The sequence below is a fragment of the Aquila chrysaetos genome, chromosome 9, assembly GCF_900496995.4.
Source record: "Aquila chrysaetos chrysaetos chromosome 9, bAquChr1.4, whole genome shotgun sequence".
Lineage (NCBI taxonomy): Eukaryota > Metazoa > Chordata > Aves > Accipitriformes > Accipitridae > Aquila > Aquila chrysaetos.
Genome location: NC_044012.1, coordinates 12,346,994 through 12,373,923, shown reverse-complemented (window position 1 = coordinate 12,373,923; position 26,930 = coordinate 12,346,994). Strand labels below are relative to the sequence as shown.

At 41.5% G+C, this 26,930-nt stretch overlaps 3 protein-coding genes across 16 annotated transcripts in view; 2 read left to right on the top strand and 1 right to left on the bottom strand.

Annotated features, from left to right (window-relative positions):
• The window catches only part of ANKRD27 (ankyrin repeat domain 27), a 49,377-nt gene extending 39,964 nt beyond the window's left edge, over window positions 1-9,413 (bottom strand). For 7 of the 13 annotated variants that reach the window (XR_003925023.2, XR_003925024.2, XM_030025787.2 and 4 more), the window contains exon 1: window positions 9,119-9,413. Coding sequence is in view for 5 of the 13 variants with exons in the window: in XM_030025787.2 (XP_029881647.1) it covers window positions 9,119-9,308 (190 nt within the window). In the remaining 8 variants the exon portion in view is untranslated. The other 6 variants (XM_030025797.2, XM_030025799.2, XM_030025798.2 and 3 more) reach the window with 6 other exon arrangements.
• LOC115346118 (regulator of G protein signaling 9 binding protein) lies at window positions 9,296-13,901 on the top strand. Its single transcript, XM_030025804.2, has one exon. The coding sequence runs from the start codon at window positions 9,821-9,823 to the stop codon at window positions 10,532-10,534; it is 714 nt and encodes a 237-aa protein (XP_029881664.1). The 5' UTR covers window positions 9,296-9,820; the 3' UTR covers window positions 10,535-13,901.
• A 6,794-nt stretch (window positions 13,902-20,695) lies between these two features.
• On the top strand, window positions 20,696-26,448 carry NUDT19 (nudix hydrolase 19). 2 transcript variants are annotated; one of them, XM_030025803.2, is made up of 3 exons: window positions 20,696-21,573; window positions 23,747-24,044; window positions 25,054-25,239. In XM_030025803.2, the coding sequence occupies exons 1-2, from the start codon at window positions 20,872-20,874 to the stop codon at window positions 24,023-24,025; spliced, it is 981 nt and encodes a 326-aa protein (XP_029881663.2). In that variant the 5' UTR covers window positions 20,696-20,871; the 3' UTR covers window positions 24,026-24,044; window positions 25,054-25,239. The 2 variants fall into 2 exon arrangements, with proteins under 2 accessions (XP_029881663.2, XP_029881662.2); XM_030025802.2 differs by having other exon boundaries at window positions 20,704-21,573; window positions 23,747-23,954; window positions 25,054-26,448.
• Window positions 26,449-26,930: the final 482 nt, after the last annotated feature.

Sequence of the window (26,930 nt, the reverse complement as noted above, 5' to 3'; positions counted from 1 at the left end):
CTTACACAATCAGTACTCCCCTGTTTTCTTAAATGTAGAATTATACCTAGCACATTATTTGCTTAGCATGAACTTCTTATGCTTGTTCTGTAGCACTTATAATACCTTACTACCTAATGCTGTACTGGTACTAAAAAATGCCATTCTCTGTAGATCATGGAAAAGACATGAAATGATTGTATGGTAGTTTAATAGAGTGGAAAAACATACACCCAACTTCCACCGATTTTTAGATAGCCTTTGAGTTTCAGCTATGCTGTTAACTGATCTATAGTCTGTTAACTGATCTACAGTCTGATCCCTCCTTATAATTAGGCACAAGGAGAGCTCCCTTGGAGAGCTAAACACAAACATGATCAGCTAAAGCTGCAAGCAATTTCCACTATAAAGTTATCACCAGTTACAGCTAGGACAACCTCATCCTGAACTACTGAAGTTTAGTAGTGGCAGGTAACTGCCTCAAGCAGAGTTTTCCTGTGACTTTCCAGATAAAATGGTTCATCTGCTTTCAAAACATACAATAAAACTAAGAGCTTCTATGAAAGAATACTAATTCAGCAGTCCCAAAACAGTGTTCTTTGGAGCACAGATACGAACTTTGCTAACACAAAGGGGAAGAAAACATTTGCTCATTGACACCTTCAAAAGATTAGCCAAGTTCAGTAATTACAAGACTTCAAACCTAGAAAAAGTACAGCTTTGCACAAGATCATCCTACCACAGTGCCTGGGTAAATGGGATGATCACCAGTAATTCCACAGCTGATGATTGCTATAAACATATCCTGGCAGGCAGCTGCAATGCAAGTTCAAGCTGTGGGCTGCCTCAGCCAGTGGTAGGGGAAGGAGAAAAGGCAACACAAGCCCAGTGGCAGGTCTGCTGCAGGAACACAGCTCTCTCATCACTGATCTGTAGAACATCAGGGCTAAGACAGACCTTAATAAGCAGGTCTAGTTAGCTAAAAAAAAAAAAAAAAAAACACCACACAAACCTGCCTGCTAAACAGCTCACTAGGCCACAATTCCAAGTAAGATCTTAAATGACTGCAGCTTACAGTCCAAACATGAATCAGTGACAATTTAATTATATGTAAGTCAAGCACCAAGCAGGGCTGTACGAACACACATGTGCAACCTGCAAAACAGACTGCCACAGCAAAACTTACTTTGGAGTCCTACATCCCTTTTTGGGTGCTGCACTTCATGGGAGATGAACTGACTTGGAGAAGAATCTGAAGTGAGAAAGACAAGAAAGCCCTGGAAGCAGGATCCAAAACACGAAATGCAGTGATGTTGTTTATGCTGAAGAAACTTCATGAAACAGGTAAGAATTTTTTTCCCCAAGATGGATCAAGCTCTCAGTGAAGGGCATTTTTTCCACATCTATAGAAGAAATAGGCCTTAGCTGAAGAAAACAGACACAGATAACAGATCAGGAACACCCTTCAAAAGAGAAGATGAATACATGCTTTAGATTGCTTAGCAAAGCTATCAAGCATCTCATGTTGTAAATCTTCAACAACCTGTTAGACAAACCTCTACTAGAGGTGATAATGGACATAGTGAAGCTAGGAGGCTAGATTATATGGTCTCTCAAGGTACTTTCCAAATCAAGTTCTCATTAATGTGGTTTGCCCACTGAGGCATCTTCATGTGCCTTTTTATCTGGTGAATTCATGTTCAGTATGTGGTCAAGCAGAAGATGAGACTGCTATGACCCTCCCCAAGACAGTGATAGAGAAGGTTTAGCATACCATGTACTGTATCAGGGAAAAGTGCACATTGACACAAGGCAACCAAGCATGAGACTATAGAGACAAAACTGCAGTGCAGTGCACAAGTGTTTCCAATTGCTATAGCTATATTGCCACCTTTTCAGCTTAAAAAAAAAAAAATACCTTTAAGTCCAAAGAGTTCTTCCCATAATAGGAAGGGGGAGAGAACACCATATTCCACAAATCCTCCTCATCTAGAAACCTGTATCTCACCATCAAAGAAAAAAAACTGATAAGCTTTGTCTAGAAAGGAATTAGAAACAACATTTCATTCCCTGGCAAAACAGGAGGAAGAGATTTATGGGAGGAGGGGAGCTCCCACAGAAAACCTGAGCTTATGAAGCTTGCTGTCTGTATGATTGATGTAGCTCTTAAATCATTGCCCACACCTGAAAAAACACACAAGCAACTACAGTACTTTAAGAATCATTTCAGTTGACAAATCATCACAGAAAGAGATTGAAATTCTAGTCTTCAGTTCCTGGTTCATGAGTTACACACCACAAATAACTAGTTTTAAAACACTTAGTGGCAGCCATGTAGATTCTTTTACTACAGAACTACTGACAGGGTTGAATCACACTTGAGAGCTCCAGCAAGAAGTGAAAAGAAACCACATTCAAACATTAAATTCTAGCATTTTAGCTACTGTAATGCAACTAAGATGCCATAGACATGCTGTACCCCAATAAGGAAGCTGAAACTTCTAGTTCACAAGTGTTTGTAACCCACCTTGAGCAGAAGCAGATTGCTAACTTGGAACTGCTCACCACATTCATGTTCCCACACAGCAGGAAATAACCACCACTAGCCAAATTAGTACTGTTTTGAGAATCACAATTCTAAATTTCCTTCCTTCTTCTCACTCCCTTACCCCTGCATCTGCCCAGTGCTACATTAGTGGATAGCTATCATAACTGATTAAAATGTGGGTATGAAAAAGAAAAGGTGGAATACTTATTAACTGAAACAGTTGAGTTACTATATTCACTTGGACCTCCTTCAACCTATCCACAGCATTCTTCAGAGAGACAGAAGTGTGGATGTATAAGCCATCTACAATTTAAGTAATTACAGAAAAACAAAGGACTTCATACTAAACTTAAATAGATTAAGTCTACAGAATCAAGAGAGAGTACATTAGTACATTAAAGCTTCCCCAAATTTTGGCTCAGGCACTTTTGAGATTAAATCAATTTCTTTCCACCCCAAAAGTGAAATGCATCTGAAAATACTGACTAATGCATTGCTGTAATTCTAGGAACACATTAAAATACTCTGTTGAGAGTTTGTTGGCAGAACACAACATCCAGCTTCAACCTAATTTAACTTGGGGCAGGGAGGCAACATCAGGGGGGATACAGATTTATTCGTCTAGTTGCACCTTGGACAGCTTTAGATTTACTAACTAACACTAAGAAAGCAGGAAATTTACAAAGCCTTGTATACATTACCAGAACTGTTTAATGCTTAACAGAAAGCCCACTAAAAATTGTCATAAGCCATATTCACTATGAAGTTTATTAAATTCTAACATGCTGAGCTGTAAAGCAATACACAAGTATTAATGTTATATAAAAGGTTTAAATGGAATCACTTAAGTGTGTGGCTTCATGCCTGTAAACACAGAAATAGCTCAAATTGCTGGAAGAACAGAAGCTAGCTGATCAGAGAATCTAATAAGCATTATGTTACCATTTAAAAAAAACATAATCATAACTTCAAAACAGCCAAATCCTTTCTAGATTAAGAGCACAGTGATAATTCTAATGATATAACTAATGGTAAAAGGGATAGCTAAAGTGAAAAACATACCATGGAATCTAAGCACATCACTGTTTTCTCCAAACCACTGGAAATGAAGTCTTACAACCTTTGGTACTGAAAACAATGAGTAGGATTTAACTATGACAGTTTCACTTGTCATTGATGGTCTTTGCCTTTCGCTATGGTCAAGTGAGGTATCTTTTACAGACCTATCAGGTTTCACTTTCTTTTAAGAAGCATTTTGAAATTTAGACAAACAGCCATTAAAGTAGAAGATGTCGTTGTATTTGCATTGTTACTTGGCAGTTATATCATGTCCACAAGCAAGTTATACAACTATTTACTCAATTCTTAGGCACATCATCTTCTGAATGTCCTGCTGTACCACTGTCAAAGACCTAACAAAACATACTACAGAGAAAGTGTCTTTTGTAACAGAATTAGGGATTCCGTATACAAACGCTTCATATTCAATGAAGTATAAGATCCTGTGTTTTCACCAAGGCATTTTAATAATACTTTGGCAGAACAAAGACAGTAAAACAGCTACCAAAGTTGGTAAAAATTTTTAGCATAGTTCAGTAGCCTGAAATCTCTCCAGGAGAGCAAGTTAAGATAATACACTGGGATGCTAACATCAAGTGTATCAGTGTCCTCCCCACAAAAGTCCAGCTACAAAGAAGCAGAATGCCATGTTCTCCAAAATCTTCCAATACCAGGTCCATTAGCATATAACGTTCAAGCTTTAAGTTCACTGAATTTTACTTGTGTAGCAATACTGTGAAGTTTCTCTCAAAAGGACTCTAACAGTGGAATTTAACTAGTCTCAGTCCAAATAAAAATCTAGTTACCACTTCAGCCACTATTTTACCTGCACTATTACTCCTCGTTTGCTCCACTTCTGGACAAAGGTTACAATCTAGACTTGAGCCCTCAAAACAGCATTCACCTCAAAATCAAAACAAGAGATCCTTCCTCTGTTTCTGAGCACACAAGAAACCTTACTCCCCCTCCCCTAAGGGATGAACCCTGAGCATCTTATGAAAAACAACTGAGACACATTCCAGCGCACCCTGCTCACCACAAGGGAGCAAACAAGGTAACAATCTATTCCTACCCCTTCTAGATTCAGCTTCTATTGATTTCTGTGAAACTGAAATATGTCAGAATAACACCTCTGAATTATCAGATTACAGAGCAGTGAATTTGCATCAGTCAGCTCAAGGCTTCCTAGCAATCAGGGAAAAACTAAGTTTTATGATCCCAGAACATCAGTCTGACAGTGATGGAACAGGGTCTGGAAAGGAGGGGTCAGCAGCATTCCAGGAAGATGCTCATTTCTCTCAGCATCTCCCCTTCAGGCACACATTTCTTCCAGTGAAGGGTTAAGAGCTGGCACAGGATCTCATGATTTTGGTTTTGTCTCTACCCAATTACCCCCCAAGCCCTTTTTAGGCCTAACAGCTCTGGCTCTCCTACCACTGCTCCCACCCTTCTCAGACAGGCCTCCCCCCAGAGACCCTACAGCACCTGCCAGCAACAGGGAGTACTGTGCAGATCAGTCTGTATCAGTTCCTCATGCAGCTCTTAATTATGAACCCCACCTCATAAACTCTAAACTGAGCTCATTCTTAAAAAAGTAGTAAGAAGGTTCACCTTTTGTATTTTAACAGTGTATTTGCACTGTAGTTTGACAAGGATACATTCTTACTTGTCTCAGACTCGAGGACAAAGAACATATGGGCTTGACTCTCCACAATTACCTATTTTTTTCCTCCAGAAAAGTACATTTCAATATGAGCGGCTCATCCTTCAACAGGCAAGCTTCCCACTTTCATCCAGGAACTTCTGGATGATCAACTTCTGTTGATTTTTGAGATAATCTTACTTGTCATTAGCCAAGTATTATGAACAAGCTGCATTATCCTCTTCACAGCAGAATAGAGACTAGATTCCCAATTCTCAATTCTTCCAGGTTTACAAATCCACCAGAATAGATGCAAAGAATTTTCATTCCTTGGCTTACCACTATTAAAGCTGTATTAAATTCTCAGATCAGGAACCCTGAGCTATTCACAAGCAAGCCCTGGAACAGAGTACAGAGAGTGCTGGTCAGTAAACCACACAAACAATTACAAGGAACATTTAGAAGAAAAATATTAACAGAAAGTACAAAGTTCCCAAAACAGCTTCTCAAACAAGGATGCTTCCTCCAAATATTAGTGAGCTGTATTTAAGGCCACCTCCTCAGGTTTGCAGAGGTGTCAGCACACGTACTACTTTGGAAGGGGGAAGAAAATAAAGGAGTTGAAATACAAGTATAAACAGTGTTTTACTTAAGCCAATTATTTTGATTCTTTAGTTACTGAGGCAAGACAGTGGTGTAATTCCCCAGCCCGTGTATTGACGGTGCAGTGGGCCTGAACACTTTGCTGCTGAGATACGGGTCACAGAAGGTAACACCATTTCTTGACTACAGTTACAGACCACCGTCGTTCACAGCAGACCTCATGAGGTTGATATCAACTCCAAGACTAGCAGCAAGTCTGTAAGGAAACCAAGTATCCAGGGTCAGACTCAGCACAGGCCACCCACGGAAATATAAGGGAACTGAAGCCAGCAACCCTGTATCCCATTTACCTTCATTCAGATTGTCCTTAGACCAGACAACTGGACTGGAACTTAATCCATTTTCTGTGCATCTCAATAAGAAAATGAAATCCTTGCAGGCTAGCACTAAGTCTTACCTCATCACTGCAAGAAACTTAACGTCAGACCGTTACTGGAATATCTAGTTATGAAAAACATTGCAGAATTACACTAGTTCCCTCCTTTAGGGAGCAGAGCAAGGGTAAGGAAGACTGGAACACAATTCAGCAGGTAAGTTCTTCTAAATAGCAAAATAAATTATTTTAACCACTGCTGCTGTTTTGACGCTATGTAACACACCATACACCAGCCTGAGGTAATTAAGAGCTTCCTGACAGTAAACAGCATGACACAGACATATCAGTCTAACATTCTTTGCATAATACAAATTAAGATTCTTGCTATGGATCAAATCCGCAAGCCACTTCACCAGCAAGCAAATCACTCAATAGTTATTGAAGGAAGTTGCATAGTGTTATCAGTTAATGGGGGGAGGGAGGGGGTTGATGTCATGTTTCATTTTCACAGTATCCCATTCTTATCTCACAGTGGCTTCAAGCTTTCCCCAGCCACAGCATTCCACAGGCTGAATTCAGTAAATGAGCTTACTCCAAAAGCGAGCCCAACAGGCAAGGCTTACCAACCGTTTAAACAAAACAGACTTGTATTTACCTAAAATTCTACTTCAAAGTCTGTTAAAATGAGAATATAGCATTTAACAAGTAGTGACGTTCAAGAAGCATCACAGAATACTTGGCAAATGTTTTTAAGGGTACTGGAATAGGAAGAATATGGTCATTAACATCTATTGCAAGAAAGCCTTTCCACAGAACCAGGAAATACATTTCTCCTACTACTCATTATGCCGCATCCTAATTCACTTCTAAGGATTTTTACACTCCATCCTAATTGTTTTCCCAGGACAATATTTTGGCCAGTCAGCATCTTGTTTGAAAGCAGTATCAAGATGTGGATTTTCAGAACATCATACCTGTTTGAAACAACAACTGAATTTTAAGAGTTTCCACAATCTACCTGAATTGGATAATTGCATGCAGCTGAACTTAATTTAGAACTAATCTAAATAACAGCCTCTTTCTTCCCACATGACACACCTGAAGATGTATTTAGGCATTATCTGATACAGATTATAACTGCTGCCACCTTCAGGTTTAAGTAGTCACATGTTCCTGAAACAATAACCTCTCCCTCCCCTTTTCAGCTACTTTCAGAGAAGCAGTTTCAAGGTTCTGATGTGCCACAATGAACAGTAACTTTAGTGATACGTGGCAGACTTGAAACACAGCTGCTATACACACACACAAATAATGCATGATTTAGTTAGCAATAAGCTTAACACTTAAGTCACACACTAGACTCCAGATTCAAACCCAGAGCTAATCCTTTTTCCACCTGACAATGATTAAGCAATTGTAAGACTTCACTTATAATCAGGTCAAAATGATCCTGTGTTTCTTTACAGCTACAAGGAAACAGGCATTACTGATTCACTTCTAGGCTACCAACACACAAATTGGTAGTGAGCTACTCAGTTTACCCTGTAGTAACTTGCAATCTACAGAAGTTAAAAGACAGTTTCTTCCACAGGTGGCAACCTGCAGGAGAAGCTACGTACAGCTTAGAATAAGGACCAAAATTAAGGCAGAACAACAAAAAAAAGAACAGTCAGTAGAGTCCAAGCTACAAAGATCCAGAAGAAGGAACAGTCTAGAAAAGACTCTGCAGGCTGGGCTGAGCTCCAGCAAGCCAGCCTGCCTGGACTCTGCTCCTCATAGCACATTATCTTGCTCATAGCACACACTGCACTAAAGGGGTGGCATGATAAGGGAAAGGGTCATGCTCCCCCTTCTCACGGGAGTATGTCATCACATCTTTTTCAAGTTACTACAGCATCAGAAAACCACTCAGTTACTTACAAACATTGAGGCATACGTAGCAGGGTATGTTATGACAAGCAAGTTCTCCAGAAGTCCACTTTGGCAAAGACGCATCGTGTGCTAGAGAGAACATAGTTCAGTTTGCTCTGTAGCACTCAGCATCATCAACTGTTCTTCTAGAAGGTTCGGATGAACATACAAACACGGCCTAGCGTCCACTGCTAATCACTATATGGTACTTCAGCACATTCACAAGGGTAGTCTGTGAAGCATCATTTCTGCTAGTGAGGAACCGGTGTGTTTCCTGCACTTTCTGATGTAGAATTGCCCGACTTGAGCTAAGAGCAGACATTCCGGATGGCACACCCACGCTTCCCACGGGCCGCCTTAAACCGCCCGCGCAAAAGGCGAAGACAACACGCGTTCTATCCCCCTGCACTGCCCTGGAGGGCCTGCGACACCCGCTGCACCCTGCGGTCTGGTAGGAATCCGACAGCACCGACCTCATGTAAACAGCCGACGTAGCTGGGGTTAAATGAAGTTCAGCAGCGCATTAAACGTTCCTGCCGCTTCACCGCGGTAAGGGAGCGGGACGGAAGGCAGGTGCCGGCGAGACCGCGGGCCCACACAAGCCCGGCAGCAACCACGACCTGACCCCCCCGGCCGCCCCGCCGCAGCTCCAGGCCGGGCGCAGGCCGCGGCGGAGACGGAGACACACACACACACACACACACCCCTCCGCCGCCCGCCGGCCAGGCCGCGGCCGAGCCGCTGCCGGCGCACGGCACACGAGGGCGCGCCCGCCCTGCCCCCCCCTCCCCGTCACCCAGGGGCGGGAGGGACCACCCCGGCGGCGGCGGCGCTTCAGAGCGGGTCCCGCCGCGGGAGGCCGCCCTCCCGCCGAGAAGCGGGCCGCCCCCGGCCGAGGCGGGAGCGCTACTTACACCGACAACATCGCCTCCCTTCCTCCCCGGCCGCGAAATCTCCCCCCGCCCCCCGCAACCGCTCCAGCGCCTCAGCCGAGCCCTACCGGGATCCAGGGCGGGCCCGGCGCGGCGGCGGCGCCGCACGAAGCCAATGGCCGGGCGCCGGCGGGGAGCGAGCGAGGAGCCAGGCGGCCGCCGCGGCGTCGGAGGCTGCGGAGGCGGAGCCTGCGAGGGCTTATAGGGCCGGGCCGGGCCGCGCCCGGGAGGCCGCCGGCGCTCCCCGGGCGGCGCCATGTGACTCCGCGGGCGCCCAGCCGGGACGAGGGAAAGGCGAGCGGCGGGGCAGCGGCAGCTGGGGCCCGCCGGCTCCCCGGCTTTCGTTCTCGAGAGCGCCGTCCTCCGCGCATTCTTCTCCTCCTCCTCCTCCCTCCTCGGTGTTCGGCACTTTTCAAAAAGCGGCGCCCGATCGCTGGGAGCCCCGGCCGCCGCTCCGCGCGGTGCGGGATGAGCCGCCCCGGTTCTCCGGCGCGGTGGCAGTAGCAGGCGGGGAGCGATGCTGCCTGCCCGCCCGGGACTCCCCGCAGCCCGTCCGGGCTCCTAGAAGCGTCAGCGCCGCCCGAGCAGCCGGCGGGGACGCCAGGCGGGTAGGAGGGCGCTGAATGCGTGCGCGACCCGGAGCTACCGCTTGCCATGTGCGCTGGTAGCATCCGGCTTCGGCAGCTCCCCGGTCCCGGTAGCGGGTGATCGGGGCGGAGCGGCAGCACGGCAGACCGGCGGGGAGGCAGCCCCGCGCCGCCGGCGGGATCATGGTGAAGGAGGAGTGCAAAGCGCTGCTGGACGCGCTCAACAAGGTGACCGCCTGCTACCGGCACATGGTGCTGACCATCGGCGGCACCTCGGACTCCCAGAACCTGCGGGAGGAGCTCAAGAAAACCCGGCAGAAAGCCCAGGAGCTAGCGGTGGCCAACAGGAACAAGCTCACCACGGTCCTGAAGGACAAAACCGTGAGTAAGGAAGATAAGGCCGAGTTCGAGAGGCTATGGGTGATTTTCTCCACGTGCCTAGAGATCCTGGAGATTGACATGAGGCGAGCTCTCGAGCTGGGCCACGAGTTCCCGCTGAACGTCCCCAAAAAGCACCTGATCCAGACAGGCATGAGTGGGGGAACCTCTGGCGTGGCCGCCAGGGCGATGAGCGTCCAGAACATGAAATACGAGGCTGAGCACAATATAGACGTGGTGGATCTGAAAGACCTCGAGAACGAAATCAACCAGGTAGGAGAGATGATGTACGAGATGGAAATGAAGGTCAGTGTCCCCCAGTGGACAGTAGAGGCCAAGCAAGACCCAGGGGCTGAACTAAAATCCACCATCAGCGTGGGTGCTTCTTCTATTGGCATGATCTCTGTGGAGGAAAATAAATCCTTCTGCGATATCAGCAAGGTTCTAGCTGGGATTATTTTCTCGGCTGTGCTCATTATCGCTATTGTCCTGGCAGTGTGTGTGGTAAAACTCTCTTAGGGTGGTGCAGGCTCTGACAAGAGCGACCCTCCCCCCCCCCGGTCTGTCTTTGGAGTGTTTCATGCCTCAACTTTAATTTCAAAACGGGTCACTCGGATGAGCTGAGAATTTAAACCTGGCACTTGAAAAAACAAAGCAAAACTTTTGCCTCTCAATATCCTAAAGGGCACGATTTGTTTCTTCTTGCTTTTTGAAGAGATGCAAATCAGCCTGCAGAATAGGATGCTGGACATCTGCTGGACTTGTAACGGTTAACTATGAAGTATCAGGGTATTATCACTACTGGCTATAACAGGGATTTGTCTGCTATTAATAGATCACTATTCTCAGAAGCCTGTATTTTTTGTTCTTGAATAGGCTCTGGTGTTTCCTGCTGGTCACTGTTTACAGTATTGGAGAGTTACACAATTTGGAGGCTAACCCAGGTGTTTCGTCTGACAAAGTGGATAGAATACTTCTTTTTTTTCATCAAATACACAAAATATTATTTCAGTGAAGGAAAAGGAGAAGTATGAAAACCCCAGTAAAAGAATGTAAACAGCCTCTATTTTAGATAAGGTAATGGTTGGGGAGGGGGGAGGTGTGGAGGAGGACGGAGAAAACAGAACAAGCAATGTTTGATACCAAATACTGTTTGTTGATTTAGACTGGATTGTACAGAACCCAGTTGCATGGGTTGGCAGACCATGCACGAATGACTAATGGCTTTCCAAATCCAGAGAGAAAAAAGGGAGAGTTGCATATTCAGAAAAATACTAGCAAGCCTCATGGTTTTCATCCACATTTACCACGATTTTGTCTTCCCCTGCAGAAAGGCTGACTCTTGCCATTGGTTCAAATTTTTCTTCCTATAGAAGCAAACAGTTTGCACTTCACGGTTAACTGTGAAAATAGGAGCAATGAATCTACCCACAGCAGAAGCAGTGATTTTTGAAAATAGATTTTGGCAAACAAAAATGATGTCAAGTTAAAGCAGACCTTTCTAATAATCCAAAGAGATCCCCTCTCATGTTGACAGGCAGGGATTGATGCCTGTATATGTACAGTCACACTTCTGCAAGCTCCTGAATTCTTTGCAGAAATCCAGGCAAAGCTAAAAATGTGTCTCAGTTTCGTATCTCATTCATGTCTGATTAATCATTTGGGAAACAGGAAGCCTGTAGGATTGGTCCAATTTGATAGACTGCAATTTTGGGAGGTAAATACAAGAGCAGCATAAAACTTTCCAATGCTTTGCCATAAGATTGTCAACATTTCAATGTAAAATTGGAGGGTCAGACACTAACTTTGCGGAGCAGCTCTGTAATGTTTTGTAGAAGGACCTATGTATTACGGTATTTATTACGTGACCTATGGAACTGTCTTCTGTTACTGTGAACACACACTATCCATTCAAGAATGCTTGGTACATACTTTATAGTGCTGTAGGTGTATGAGGCGCTCCACAGGCACATATAAAGACCCTGTAATATTGGGGTTTCAATAAGTTATTATTCTTCTGCATTGATTATTATGGACACATTATCAAAAATAACGATCAGACATGTTTTGTGAAGTTACTAGACAATAGTCTTCATGCTTGTTAAATAAAATTATGTTGACAACACTCTAAACAGCTAATATTTTTTAGTTCAAAACTAAACTAAACATACTTTGAAAAACTGCAGGAGTTTATTCTTTAAAACCTAAGAACTGGATTTGGGGAGAAAAAGTGTGTGACAAATTTGAATCTGGTCACTTGTAGGTAAGAAAAAAAAAATAATGTAGGTGAGGAAAAATAGTAAGTGGAGGCCCGAACTACAGGCTATAAACTACCATTACGTTGAAGGATAATGTGAGTTCTGCACATTGATCCAGTCTAACTCCATTCTCGTGGGAATTCACAGTTTTATACGACTCCACATTTCTTTCTATTTTATTTCACTCATTCCATAGGATGTGATTCTACTTAGTTAACCTAGGTTCATAGAGAACCCCAGCAGCATTCTAACAAAAGTCAAGCCTGTATTTGTTGGTGCTACTGTTTCAGTCTGTCTAGACAAGCTGTAATTGCGGTGTGTTGATTTAAATGAAAAGATCTCCTTCAAAGTCATATTGAGTAAACGTATTTATGGAAGATACAGCAAAAGCTGCAGGAGAATGTACGTTTTTGGATTGCCACCACTAGTCACTAACGATTTGTGGGTATTTTCACTCTTTGCACTCTCCTTTTACTTAGTTCACAGGAAGGTGGATAAGAAGTTGGACTCTATTCTGTGCTTCTTGAAAACTCCATCTTCCTTTTGAAATCAGATCGTTGAACCACATGTTCTGAAAACCCAAGTAATGCAAGTCTGATTTCTGGTGGATAAGTAAATGGTAACACCTACAACATTCATTATCTTGTCTCTTGGTATCCTGAAGTGGGTATACTGTTTATCCACAGTTAGTTGTGTAGAAGAATTTTTAAGAATAGGTAATCTCATCTTCAAAAGCAAGCCTCAGTGAGTTGGTAACTTGTAAATTTTCAGTCCGTTGGATTTTTTGGAATTTGGATTTTTGGATACAGGTCTCAAAGAATTCATACAAGTAGCCTATAATTATGTAAGTCTTGCTTCATTATGAATATGCACACAATTAGTATTTAAAGGATTGAACCTTGGAAAAATAACATATTTTTAAATCTTAAGACAAAGCTGGCTGCAGATTTATTCATCATTAGTTTGTTCCTAAAAATCTGTATCATCTTATATTTAGGCTATCCGAAATTAAAAGATTAAGTAGAATTCTAACAGAGGATTGGCACCATCTAAATGGATAATGTTCCTGCCATTAATCTCCTACACTTGATACAAGCGTACACTCAATGTGGCAGAGTTCAGGCACAACAGCACACACAAAATCAAAACAAGATGAAACCACCATTGCTCAAAAGTACTGATGCTTCTTTTAAATTAAGAAATAACGAGATGTTGTAGATTTGCAGTCGTCTTTTTTTTTTTTTTTCACCAGAATGCAACTGGAAGGAGACTGGAAGTGCTATTTTTGTAAGTGAAAAAAGGGAAGTCAAACTTCAAAATACTCTATGTCTAAATAGCATGATGAAAATGCAAATACTGTCATGCTGATCAGTGAATGAGAATGTTACTGTGTTTTCAGTCCAAAAGAAGATGGTCATTGCTTAATTTCAATGTTGTTCTACTTCAGTTCTTTTGTCTTTATTCACAGGATAGACACATTAAATTTGCTGTATACTAAAATCCTATTCCTGACTTGAATTATACTGGTTTTGCCTGTGCATGGGTGGTATTTTTTACACTTTGAATAATTCAAACTTGTTACTGTCACTATTTATTTAATTTAAAATAAAGTACATTCTTATAACTTACTGGTTGGCTTGCAGCAGTAATTAAAACCAAACAGAAACTGGAATATTAATACAGCTTGTCAGTAACCTCTTCTAAACAAAAAGTTCCCATTTCAACCACAGGAATAAAAGTAACATGCTAAGCCCTCTCATTACAGTTTTCTTTACAGAAATGCACCCCTCTCAAGGTCCCAAAAGTTGAATATAGTGATATATCGTAATTTATACTGCAAGGGAATCCGCAGTCTGAAAAGTCAAGAAATCTCTGCCTTAGGAAACAGGTATGATAACATTTAGGATAACAGGGATGAGGTTGCCTTCAGCACTGCTTGTTCAGCGTTGTTGAATAAAGTATGGAACCACTGGCTTGGGCAATTGAAAACTAGAGAACATATTAGACTAGACTAACGTATTAGATCCTCACTGTGTTAGGATCCAAACTGCCCCCTTTCAGCCAGCAAAGCTTACATTTACTTTAGCAAAAGATACACACAACCTTAGTAAGGAGTGTGAAATTTGGTCCTGTGGTATTGATAGCAACAATGATCAACAGTTGTATCAAACTATCAGAACTGAGTCTGTTAAATGCAGCAATTTGTAATTTTATTCCAGAACTTCCAGTCTATCACCACAAAAGTGCTCTATGCTGTTTACTAATGAAATGAACACAGAATCATAAGTAAAGCGATTCTCCTTATGTTGCAAACCATGTAACATCAAACTTGAGCATTATGAATATGAAATAAAATTAGTTTCAAAATTCTTCATGTAAATATGAAAGTATTTTTTACATGAAAGCAGTTGTTTAAAAACTGACTAAATGACTGATTTCATTAGCTTTCAGATTAAAAATTAGACATGTGCTTATTGTTTGAAGTCTGAAAGGATTGGTTATGGGCTTTCTTTTCTTTCTCTTATAAGCTTTGCAGTGTTCACGTACATTTTTCAGAAATATCTTATATTTAAGTGCTAATGGAACTCCTAGTCAACATATTTACCCTTCACAGATTTTCATTATGTAAAAAGTCATTCAGTAAGACCAGTGGATTACAGATCTCTAAGTGCTTTCTCTCAATACGATTATGTAAGTCTTTTAATGCAGGAAGAGATCTGGACAAAATAGTAGTCTACACGTGAGCAGTATTTGCTGTGGTAAGCATACAATAAAAGTGGCATTAGAAAAGAATGTCTCATATAAAATCATCTGCATGTGTCGAAGGAAGGACAAGAAAAGGAAGCAGATGGATGTATGTAGTAAGAATGTCTTCATCCTATGTTAGCAAAGTATGCTTTTTGTTAAATATGATATAACAGCATCACAACGTTGAACTATAGCTTCTCTCTAAGAAGGTAGTATCTTATATCGAGTCCCTCAGTGGAACTGACTACCCGCTCCCTGATTAACTCAATACAGAATAAGAGTAAAAATATTTTGATTTGCTACATGTTGATACCAATTTTTCAAAAGACAACCCTTTTCTCTCTCTGTTTCATACTACAAGGGACTTTCTGTTGGAAGCAGGTGGTCCCAGAAGGCTGGATGCTGTCATCCACCCTGACAGCTTGCTGCTGCAGTACCGTGATGCAGTTGGAAATGTAGCTTAATCAGCTACCACTGATTAAACCTGTGGAAAGGTGAAAAGTCACGTGGCATTTAACCAGCATGAAGGCTCTTCTGCATCTTCTCACACAGGCAAGCACAAGCATTTCATGCTGGAAGCAATGTGACTACAAGCCATATAGGCAAATACAAATATAATTATAGCATGTCTGAAAATCTGTCACCCACAGAGGCTAGTTAGCAAAAGCAATTATGTTTATTGCTCAGTTCCAGTAATTTTGTTAGAATATCTACTGTGGTTTTCCTAAGTGTCAGAAATCGACTTCTTGAGCCTCCACGGGGTCAGGTGGGGTTGTTTTGTTTTGTTTTGTTTGATTGAACTGTATGTTCTCTTTTATTTACACTGCATTGCATGACATTATTTATCACATAACTTACTAATAACATCTCCACCAAATTAAACAAACTAACAAATCCTCTAAAAGCTAGTTCTAATTCAAGTGCACAGAAATGGAAGTCACAATCATAGTATAAATGTGTGCTCTGTTATTTTGGTCAGTTTTCCACTATGCATTAATCACTGAAGTCTATGATCAGTCAAGTCTGTCTCTTGCACACAAATGTTCAAAGAACATACACAGTCGAACTCATTGATGTGTCACAGCATTAAGGAACTACATTGCCTAAAACATTACTTCAAAAATCACGGGGGTTTTGTAAGAATAGTAAAAGTCAGGTCATACAGCCAGGTATAATTGTGTTGAGAAAAAAAAAATAATTATTTAAAAATTCAAATGCAATTCCTTTGTATGATCTTGGAAGAATCTATACATAAATAGCATAAACCGTGGGGGAAAAACAAGTGAGAAAGGTGGAAATGAGAAAAGAAGACAAAAGAAAATATTTAACTATTTATACCATATAAAATGACTGAGGAATACCTGACACACCAAACATGATACTCTCTTAGCAACTTAATCTAATATGCTAATTGCATGTGTAACTTTATATATAAATACACATTTGAGTTCTGGGTCCTAGAGGGAGTGGTCTGAATCATTACTCGCATAAGCCATCACTCAGTTTAGTGAGAAATTACATGTGTGAAGCCTGTTCGTGTAATTAAAAGCTGCAGTATTAGAACCGTAATTTCAGTTTGCATAAAACATGTAATCCTTTATGCTTCCGTTGGAAGTAGAACATTTCCAGTTGTTAATACTATCTGTAACCTAGTTTTCTGATCTGCTTTGATTTGTTGGAATAATGTTTTGTATAAAGGTAGCTATATTTTTATTATTATTACTTTTAGTCAATCTATATAATGGTGCTATAATTATAAACCCACATTTCCTAGATTTGACATTTATTCACATTTTGGACCCAATACTTGGAAAACTATACAGTGAATAATCTATTTACTTGTTATATTATTTGTTAAGTCTACCTATTCATTGATATTGTATGAGCTAAACAATCTAAAAGCTTTAGAATGTCATTTTGAAATAAGCCAGTTTAACACGTAGTAGACATGCTCAGTGAAATCTCTTTACTTTTTGATACTTGAGGTTGTAACAATTTGTTTGATAGAGTAGACACTACATCTGCATGGGGACAAAGCTTTTACCAGATGCATATAAATTAAACCAAGAACTGACTTAGTATAATCATCCAACTCACAAGATAGCATGTAAGCCAAATTGTGAAATGATAGTGGACCTTGTTTTTCATCTGAAATTAATTATTACAGTGATGTGATCTGCACTGATCTGTATGTGCAAAATAATTTATGCAATGATGTGACAAAAAGGAATGAAGTCGTTCTATTGCAAAGTATTCTAATCACACACACAAAAAATACCCCAGAAAACTAATTTTAGAATAATTTCAATGTATCTAGTGACCTGAATCTTTTTTTCTTTAAACAAACTAATGTTTTCCTTTTCTCATAAGCAGTAACTGGAGAGAAAAATGTTGAATTAGCCTCCACATCGCTGAAATATGATCTCACAAAGAATTATTATCAGTGCAATAATCTTAACAGTGTTTCATTTGATGTAACTTTTGCATCGCTTCAGAAGGGTTTATTTTTCAATACAGAACAACCTGTTTTTGAAAACAACCTGAAATACAGAAGTATTTGGGGTCCATTAGGTTAACAATTGTATGTTCTGGCATACAAGAAGCAAATTCTTAATTTTTTAGCAAAAATACTTTTTAAAAAATAATTTAAATCTGGAGGGGACCTCTGACTCTCCAGCCCCCTCTCTTAAATCTTACTGAGTGTCACACGTATCTCTAGCCAATTCCTGCTATGGGGAGACTTCTCCATACTGAAGTCTCCTGTATTCCCAGCCTATATACTGGCCTTTGAAGCATAATGCTGGAGCCCATCTGAATGCAGAATGCCCTTGTGCTGGAACGCTTACGCTACAGGAATGGAATAAACTAGTATGCTTGGTTTAGGATTGGCAATCCTGAGCAACAGATTTTCTCAGATTTTCCATTCTTTCTGAATCACTCATAACGCTATACAAAGTTTAAGTACAAGTGAGATAATCTCTGCATTTTAGCAGAATATATTGAAGAGAGAACTCATCTAAGCTGGAGATGAAGAAATTAATCATGCTTTATAGATAACCTTGCATCTAGTTTGGCTTTAAGACATTTTCAATGCTCATTTGAGCCATCTCCAGCAAGTTAGCTACAGCTTTGAGAGAGCAGATACGTGCACATTAATAGCGCTTAGCTTTTGCCTGCCTTAGTAGGGAACTGGAAGGGGGTAAACATCCCTTTGCACCCTTGATCTTTGCTCAGAGTTTCTGAGTGTTCATCCTTAGAACGTCCTGCCATCTCCAGTCCCAATAACTGGGTCAATTAAAGACACATATGCTCATATGGTTCTGGAATTTTGCATGAGATGACTTCAGCTTTGTCATGAACATATATTGAACTACTCTTTGTAAGACAATACTGAAAGGAAGTTACAAAATTGCCATCAATAGAGTGAATATGCTGACCCTCGGGTAAGGAATCTCATCCTTCTTGGGGGGAAGAGGTATCTTACATACCCCAGGACTGTGTGGAAAAATGCAGCAACTGGAGAATTGTGTTTGCCTTAACGTGCACTTGTCTGTCTTTGGTCCCAAAGGACTGCTTCAGGTGCTGAAAACAGGCATGAACAATGCTATAAACACACAACTATTTCTCTACCAACTGTCCTGGTATTCTGTATGTGTTTGAGGTTGCAAACAGCAGTGAATATGCCAGCCACACGTTCTATTTCCACTGCCCATGCAAGAATGCCTATGAAATTAGATCTGGTAAATTTAATACCAGTGGATACCAGTGATACCAGAGGAATTGTTTTCCAGGATATTCCTGCTTTACATACTAGCACTTGTGAGACTTTAAACTGTGCTAGGTAAAAAAACAATACAAAAACATTCCATTTAGAAACTTAAGATAACAACATAATCTGCACTATTGTCTACTACCAGATTTTCCTAAAGATGTTCTGAAATAATGTTCCAGGGATATCAGACATTGCATTTTTGCCATAGTAAGACAGTTTTGTATATGTGCTGGTATTACAACTGATGTGAAAATGACGCTCTTCGTTATTGGTACGTGAGTACTTTCTAGTTAAAATGCCTTTATGCTGAAATGATCTGACATAATGGACCCTAAATCTTCTTGATCAGCCATCAAGCTCAATGGATGTTAAATCTTGAAAAACCTTAGTAGTTTATTAATATTTCACCAGTAAAGCAGCTTTTAGACAAAGCACATTCCTAACAAGATGTATACTTAACACAGTAAAATAGGTAACTATACTAAGAGTTTAAAAGGCAAACAAATGAGGTGAACATCATGACTTTAGGTTCAAAATGCCTTCTACTAGGAAACAGGCACACTAGTGGATTTTATGCTTCCATTGCCCGAGATGGTAATCACTGATGAGTAATAATGATTAAATTAGTATGAAAAAGGAAGCTAGAGTTAGAAGATGTCCTGGTTTTGCTTGTATATTTGGTCATGAGGAAGGAAAGGAGGGCAGACTTGTATATTGTCTGGCTATACCGCAGCTGGTGTTCTGCCTGTTTTCCTATCATCAGCTGGCTGGCTGACCTGTTCTCTGCCGACTGCAGCCTTGCGTCAGGATGAACTTATGGCCCAGCTGTGTCTGTGTAGACCTTGACCGAATTTTTGGTTTTGTCGATTGACGTGTTCCGGCATCCCACTGGTTTAATTGCCTCTAAACATCATTTCAGTAACGGTGAGCCACATCTCACAGGCATTAAGTACATGCAAAAATAGAAAATAAAATGGAGAAGTTGTCAGAGGCACGTACAGGTATGTGGGTATTTGCCAAACGGAATCTAGCAAGAGAAGGATTATGAATAGGAGGAGGATTCTCCTTGTTACGTGCAAAGAACATTCTTACAAAATTTCTCAACCTGTGCCATCAGCTTTCTTCTTCTGAAACTCCTTACAAATTCAAAAAAACAGTCTATGATTGAGGAATCAAAATCAAATGTTAAATTAACGAAATAAAACAAAATGTTTCCTAAAGTGAAATGTCTGTTCAAAGGACTTTTTCAAGGTTTTGCTATCTTGCTTGAATGTATCTTTTTTTTTCGGGTAACAAGGTACTTAAAAGCCTCAAAACAGAAGAGCTCTGTAATAAAAATTAATTTAAATTCTACATACTCCTCCCCTTTGAAGTCTACTAGAACAAATTCAAACAACTTGGAGCACGACATGTTTAATTAAAGACCTAAAATGATTTTTGTTATCAACATGCCTTGATGTGGAATTGAGATAAGGAGATTTCTCTGAGGCCAGCTGGCGGGTCAGCAGCAGTATTATGATGACAGACCAGGGTCCTTGGTTCCAGACCCTGTGCCGATTCCTGGGGCTGTAACTACAGCCCCTTCAGCAGTACTTGGTAAGGCTTCGGGGCCCAAGGCAGCTATTCAGCATTTACATGTTGTCATGCCGTAAATACACGCGGTGCTATGAAACCTCAGGAAGCGCAGACTACTCCAAGCCATAGTTTTTCAAGTAAATTGAAAGCCATCGCCTCGTTTCTCGCAGCCATTGGGCCTGTGCCTGTAAACCCTGTGTATTTCCTTAAGCTTTTGCCCTCCGAGGACACTACTTACCGGCTCAAGGCTGATGGGGACTGAGGCATTACTGTTCGTGACAGGCCTCCACCCCGCCCCGTCTCTGGGCGGGCCAGGCGTTCACTCGGCGGAGGTGCGCGCTGACCACCGCCACCGCCGCCGCGGCCGAGGCCGCCCGGGCTTTCCCGCCCGCTGCCTACGGTTGCAGTGGCTCCTCCCGGAGCCCAGGCGGCGGTGGTGCCCGGGCGGCCCCGCAGCCCGATCGCGGCCGCCTCCTCCTCCTCCTCCTCCTCCTCCCCTCAAGATGAACTCGCGGCTTCGGCACTGGAGGGAAGCGGCCACGCTGCTGCTGGCGGCGGGCGCGCCGGCGCGGCCGCCGCGCTCCCCGCTCGGCCCCTTTGACTATGAGCTGCTGCTGCTGCAGCGGAGCTCCCGCAGCGGCTTCGCGCCCAGCGCCCACGTCTTCCCGGGGGGCCTGGTGGAGGCGGCGGATTTCTCCGCTGACTGGCTGGGGCTGCTGCCCCCCTCGCCTCAGTGCGGGCTGGGCCTCGTGCGGCCGCCGCCCCCGGGCAGCTGCCGGGCCCCGCTCTTCGCCACCGACCGGGAGCAGCTGGGCTCGCCGCTGCCGGGCGAAGTCGCCTTCCGCATCTGCGCCATCAGGGAAACTTTCGAGGAGGCGGGCGTCCTGCTGCTGGTGCCGGGGCGCGGGCCGGCGGCGGGCAGCGGGCCGGCCCCCCCGCTGCCAGCGGCGCGCTTGCCCCCCGCCGCGGAGCTGAGCGAGTGGCGGCGCCGGGTGCAGGAGGACCCGGCCTGCTTCTTGCAGCTGTGCCGGCACCTGGGCTGCGTCCCCAATATCTGGGCGCTGCACGAGTGGAGCAACTGGCTGACGCCTGTCGGCAGGGCTGGTCGCGGCGCCCGGCGCTACGACACGGCTTTCTACCTGTGCTGCCTGGAGCGGCGGCCGCCCCTCACCTCGCAGGACGACCGAGAGGTGACAGCCTTCCTGGTAAGAGCGGCCGCCGGCCCCGCCGCCGGGCTGGCGCAGGAGCAGGTGCCCGGGCTTCGCCGCGCTCCTGGCCGCGCCCTCTGATGGCAACAAGCACGAGGGACTCTGCTTCTGCCCCACGCAGCTCTCCCTCCTCTTCACCCCCCGGCCTCCGAGGAGCGGCCGGGCCTGTTCCCGTACAGATTAAACCGTCGAACGCAGGCATAGCGCTCCCGCCGTCCCGATAACGCTCCCTAAGACGTGAGAAAAGGGAAGGGAGTTTTCATCTTCGCGGTCATCCTCTCCCTCGTACATCTCTCCTTCCAATCAGTAACTGCCACTGCCCCCTTTAATCAAACCTGCAGCCGTAACTAACTAACCACTGGCAGAAGAGGGCGTTTCTGGAATGTCATTTTACGTGAAGTTTTATGGCGTAGGACGTGCGTCACATCTGATCGTTTTCACCTTGGATTACTGTTATCTTTCAAAGTAATCATTTTCTATACGTTCATTCGTGCAGCACCGATGGAGTATGGTCATTGCACCCTTAACATTCAGTGTGCTTGGCCAGATCCACGTGGTATGTACAGGGTCTTCCAGGGCTGCAAGAGCTGCTAGTAATTTCTGTCTTTTGTAGAGTTATTTGGAATATTTTAAGTAAGATACAAACTTGTTGAAATAGTGTATTGTTAAAACCATTTTGGAGGCTATATTGATTTTTTTTTTTTTTTACTTCTTTCTTTTTTTAATTGGAGGGGGTAAAAGAGTAAAAAACTTAATGAAGAAACAGGGTCAGATACATTAGGGTCTAAGTTTTTCTAGAATTCTGAGAAGTTTGAAAGCAAGTTAGAAGTACATGAGAAACCAGACGGTCCTGTAAAAGTTTACCTAACAATTTTGGTATTATTGACATTTCAGTATTTATTTTTTGAACAGATCCTGCTACAGAAATTTAAAAATACCTGAGATCTTATCTTCAAAAGAGTTCATGTTTGTTATAATTGTGTTAACAGCACAAATCTACTGCAGATGTTTATGCACACATTTATATTATCAAATTCACCATGCGAGATGAAATTAAGATTACTAATAGTGTAAACATGCAGAACACCACAATGTTTAAGCACAAATAGCAGGGTGTTCATGCTCTGAAAACAATGTGTACAGGAAGCAGATGTTTAGGGGTACTTTTAATTCTTGAAGCATCAGTAGCAACCTCTGTTAACTGAGTTCACGTTGAGTTTAAGGTTTTCTCTTGTTTCCGTAGACTTTTAGTCAGGCCCCTAAACCAGACTCAGTTTTAGCTTCCAACCCTGGCATGCCTACATCTAAAATAAAAACTTACTGATTTTTATAGGAAAAAGTAATTTTTATACATTGCTTTATGTCCTGGTTTCAGCTGGGACAGAGTTCATTTTCTTCCTAGTAGCTGGTACAGTGTGTTTTGGATTTAGTGTGAGAATAGTGTTGGTAACACACTGATGTTTTAGCTGTTGCTACATAGCACTTACCTTAAGTTCAGGATTTTTCAGTTTCCCATGCTCTGCCAGCAAGCAGGCACACAAGAAGCTGGGAGGGACCATAGCCAGGACAGCTGACCCAAACTAGCCAAAGGGATATTCCATACCATAGAACGTCATGCTCAGTATATAAACTGGGGGCAGTTGGCCAAGAGGGGTGGATCGCTGCTCGGGCATCGGTCAGCAGGTGGTGAGCAACTGCATTGTGCATCACTTGTCTTTTCTTGGATTTTATTTCTTTTTTTTTTTTCTTTTGTTATATTCCCTTTCATTACAATTATTGTATTTTATCATTGTTATATTTTATTTTAGTTATTAAACTGTTATCTCAGCCCACAAGTTTTACTTTCTTTCTGCTCCCCCCCCCCCCCCCCCCCCAATTCTCCTCCCCATCCCACTGGGAGGGGGGAGGAGTGAGTGAGTAGCTATGTGGTGGTTAGGTGCTGGCTGGGGTTAAACCATGACACTATTATGGTTTTTTTCAATTTTTAAAAATTTATTTTTGTTCTTACTTTGGTATAGTTTATACATAGTTTTTAGTTGTTTAGAAAATTTGGAGTGTTTCAAGCTCTTTTTCTGTAAAGACTTCCTTGCTAATGGCTTTTACATAAAGTTGCTGATACTTTCAATCTGCTGATGAAACTATTATTTCAAGGCTTGTTTTCATCTTACAGTGGTCATCACCTCCAGAAGCCATTGAACGCTTTAAATCTCAAGAAATATGGTTTCCTCCACCTCAGTTCTATGAACTGTGTAGGCTGTGCAACTTCTCTTCATTCCATGAGTTACACAAGTTCAGCTCTGATCGAGCTCTGGAGGGATGTGAACGTTGGATGCCTGTGATGTTAACTGCTTCAGATGGCTACATTGAGCTATTGCCAGGTAAGAAAACAGATGAAGGTTCTTTTAAATATATAAAAGCTTGGAAATTGCTACATACTCAAGCCACATGACATAAACCAGTCTATAACTGTAAGGAAAACATTTTTTTAAGTCAAGTTACTGCATGCTTTTTCTACTGTTTGGCTTCCTTCTTTGATCCAGTTGATTGGCTACTGTCAGAGACAAGCTACTGAATCAGACAGCATAGTTATTTCTGTACTTACTCATCATCTCATTGTCTCACATGGTTGCCATAAATATATTTATAAGGAGATTCTAGCATTTCAACTTTTTTTAATCTGAAGGATGTATTAGAACTCCTCCTATTTAGTCCTTTTCAGTGGGAATTCTCATTTACTTCAGTTATCTGTTTGTAAGGGCAAGTGGATCAAGCACAGCTGCAGCATTGGTTTTCACAATTGTAGTGATAGGGCAGTGATGTAAAAAGATGCACTAATTAATTTTTCTCCTGCCTTTTCTCCTACTTAAGTCTCTCTCATTTCATAATCAGGTACATTCTTGCCTTCTCCTTAAGAAAAGTTGCATCTACTATTTGTTATGTTCTGCTTCTTTATTTGATTTTCATTATGCTTTCTCCTGTCTTTTTTTGGTCACAACTGACCTCTAGAACTTCTGTATTTGTGGTATATTAGCACTCTTGCACAAGAGTAACATGCATTTATATGGCAAAACACTGTTTTCTTCAACAAAACTGAACAAAGTAACAGTTTCTATTCTTAGTCCTACTGTTCCCTATCTTTATACACTTGGAAAAGTATTTGTCTTGTTCTCTGCCTATTATATAAACTCATATCTTACCAGGCTGTGATTATAATCACGTATTAGTATTATCAGGAACACTGGAACATTCAAATCAACACCTCAAATGTGCACTGCAGCGTCACTGACAGATACTTCAGAAATATATGGCTGTATCTTTAAATCTGAAGATATTTAGAGGCAGTTTGCTTTTGTATTGTAAAATACATTCCCACTGAGTTTCACGTCCTGATAAATATTAAAATTGCTAGTGTCACTCCATCAAAAGGCTGAAAAATAAGGTAGGCAATGTATAACTAAAACTTTTTTCTGCCCCCAGGAGATGAGTTATATCCAGAAGATCCAGATTATACAGGAGAAAAGAAAATAATCATGTCAACGGATAAGAAGGTTGAAGATGTTATGAAAGAGGGTAGTGTATTTCACAGGATAGTAATAAAAAACATCAACAATCTTGCTGTCTATGTTAATATTCAAGCAAAATATAAACATATTAATCCATTGATGATAAACTCGGATTGTTCAGATTACAATAGCAGGTTATAGTATCCGTTTGAATTAAAGCTACAATATTTTTAGTTACATACATATTCACTGTGGTTTTGGTCCTTTCTAACTATTGCCAAATAGACAGGAAAATATTCCTTTGTCCTGCCAAAGCATTTTGCGTGTGTGTGTTTTTCCAGATTCTGTGTACCTAATTCTTTGAGTCTTTGCAACAGCACAGTTGTGCCAGTTACAATGTTTAGAGGCTACTGAAAATTGAACATAACCATCAACTTAATTATTGATTAACTTAAATGCAATTTGATGGTAATTATACTGAGCCATTACCACCTTATTCTACTTACATACTAATTCCAGAATATGCTGCAACACTGGTCTGTTGGGTCACACAGGTCCTTTTCTCACTGAAAATTTAAGTATACATAATGTTCAGAACAAGTATGTTTTGAGTTGACCAATTCTTTTACCATGCTTCCCAAAGTTATCCATTAGACAACTGTAATGTGTGTCTAGGAATGAATGAAATCTCCCATTCCATATCTGCTGACATCTCCCAGTCTATTCTCTCTTTCATTTTTGGGAAAACCAGTATATGTGTATATATGTATTTATTAGCTAAAATTAACTTTAAAAAATTATTATAAAGTTATTGTTTATATTCAATATACCTAAATTCTTTCTACTAACGGTAATCTATTCAAAACTTTACAATTTTCAAATGTAGAGATAATTTAGACAAACTAAGTAATCTCTCAGATTGAGTGCATTCTCCACTTTCTTTTTATTCATGATAATTTTTATCTTCAAGTTGTTAGCAATTTAAAAAATAGAAAAATAAATTGTTTGGCTCCAAAAAGATACCAACAACTTCAGGGAATCATGTACTACCTGGAAAATACCCACTTCCATATTTCAACATCCCACATTCTGCTTCTCAACTACTTTACTAAATATATCTGAGATTTAAGAACTTGAGAGGAAGGATTGCTACTTGCTTTTTTTGTTTTGGATTTTTGGTTGGGTTTGTCTTTTTTGTGCAAAAAGTGGAATAAATGGTTCAGTGATGTAAATTCTTCTTTATCTGGAAGAAGAATGAATGATGACATGAGACTAGCCAGTAAAGTTGTTCAGAAAGCTTTGTTTCAGCTTTTGTTCTGCATTTCAATTAAAATCTTCTGGAGTATTTTCATTAAATTGAAATTAAATTAATTCAATTAAATTGAATTGGTTTGTCACTTTCATTTGGATTGGAAAAAAGTGTGTCTTTCTCTTGTCTCTGAACATGCTCAGACTATACTTGGTTTTGCAGACCTTGTTGAAATTTGTATACCTCTGCCAAACATGGATCATGTGAAGCAGTATATTATGTATACTGTATATTATGCAGTATAGTATTGCCTTCAGAATATTCTAAGTCTTCTGAACCTGAAGACAACATGAAAATTAAAAGGGAGAGTAGAGGAAGCAAAGGAAGTACCTGTATTACTGTCTTACATGATTTTTAGCTTTTTGAGATTAACATTGGCCACTGTAGTACTAGGAAGACAAGAGGGAAAGGCATGCCTATGATCGTATTTGTGGTGTCTATAGTAACAAATATCTTGGCTTCAAAATGATTCAGTTATTTATTCATAATGATTCAGTTATTTATTCATAATGGGCAAAATAAGTCATCTGAGTAATTGCTAG

Coding starts and splice junctions, on each gene's coding strand:
- LOC115346118 (XM_030025804.2), top strand. CDS start 9,821: ATGGTGAAGGAGGAGTGCAAAGCGCTGCTGGACGCGCTCAACAAGGTG.
- NUDT19 (XM_030025802.2), top strand. CDS start 20,872: ATGAACTCGCGGCTTCGGCACTGGAGGGAAGCGGCCACGCTGCTGCTG. Junction 21,574..23,746: donor GAGAGGTGACAGCCTTCCTG/GTAAGAGCGGCC, acceptor TTCATCTTACAG/TGGTCATCACCTCCAGAAGC. Junction 23,955..25,053: donor CTACATTGAGCTATTGCCAG/GTAAGAAAACAG, acceptor TTCTGCCCCCAG/GAGATGAGTTATATCCAGAA.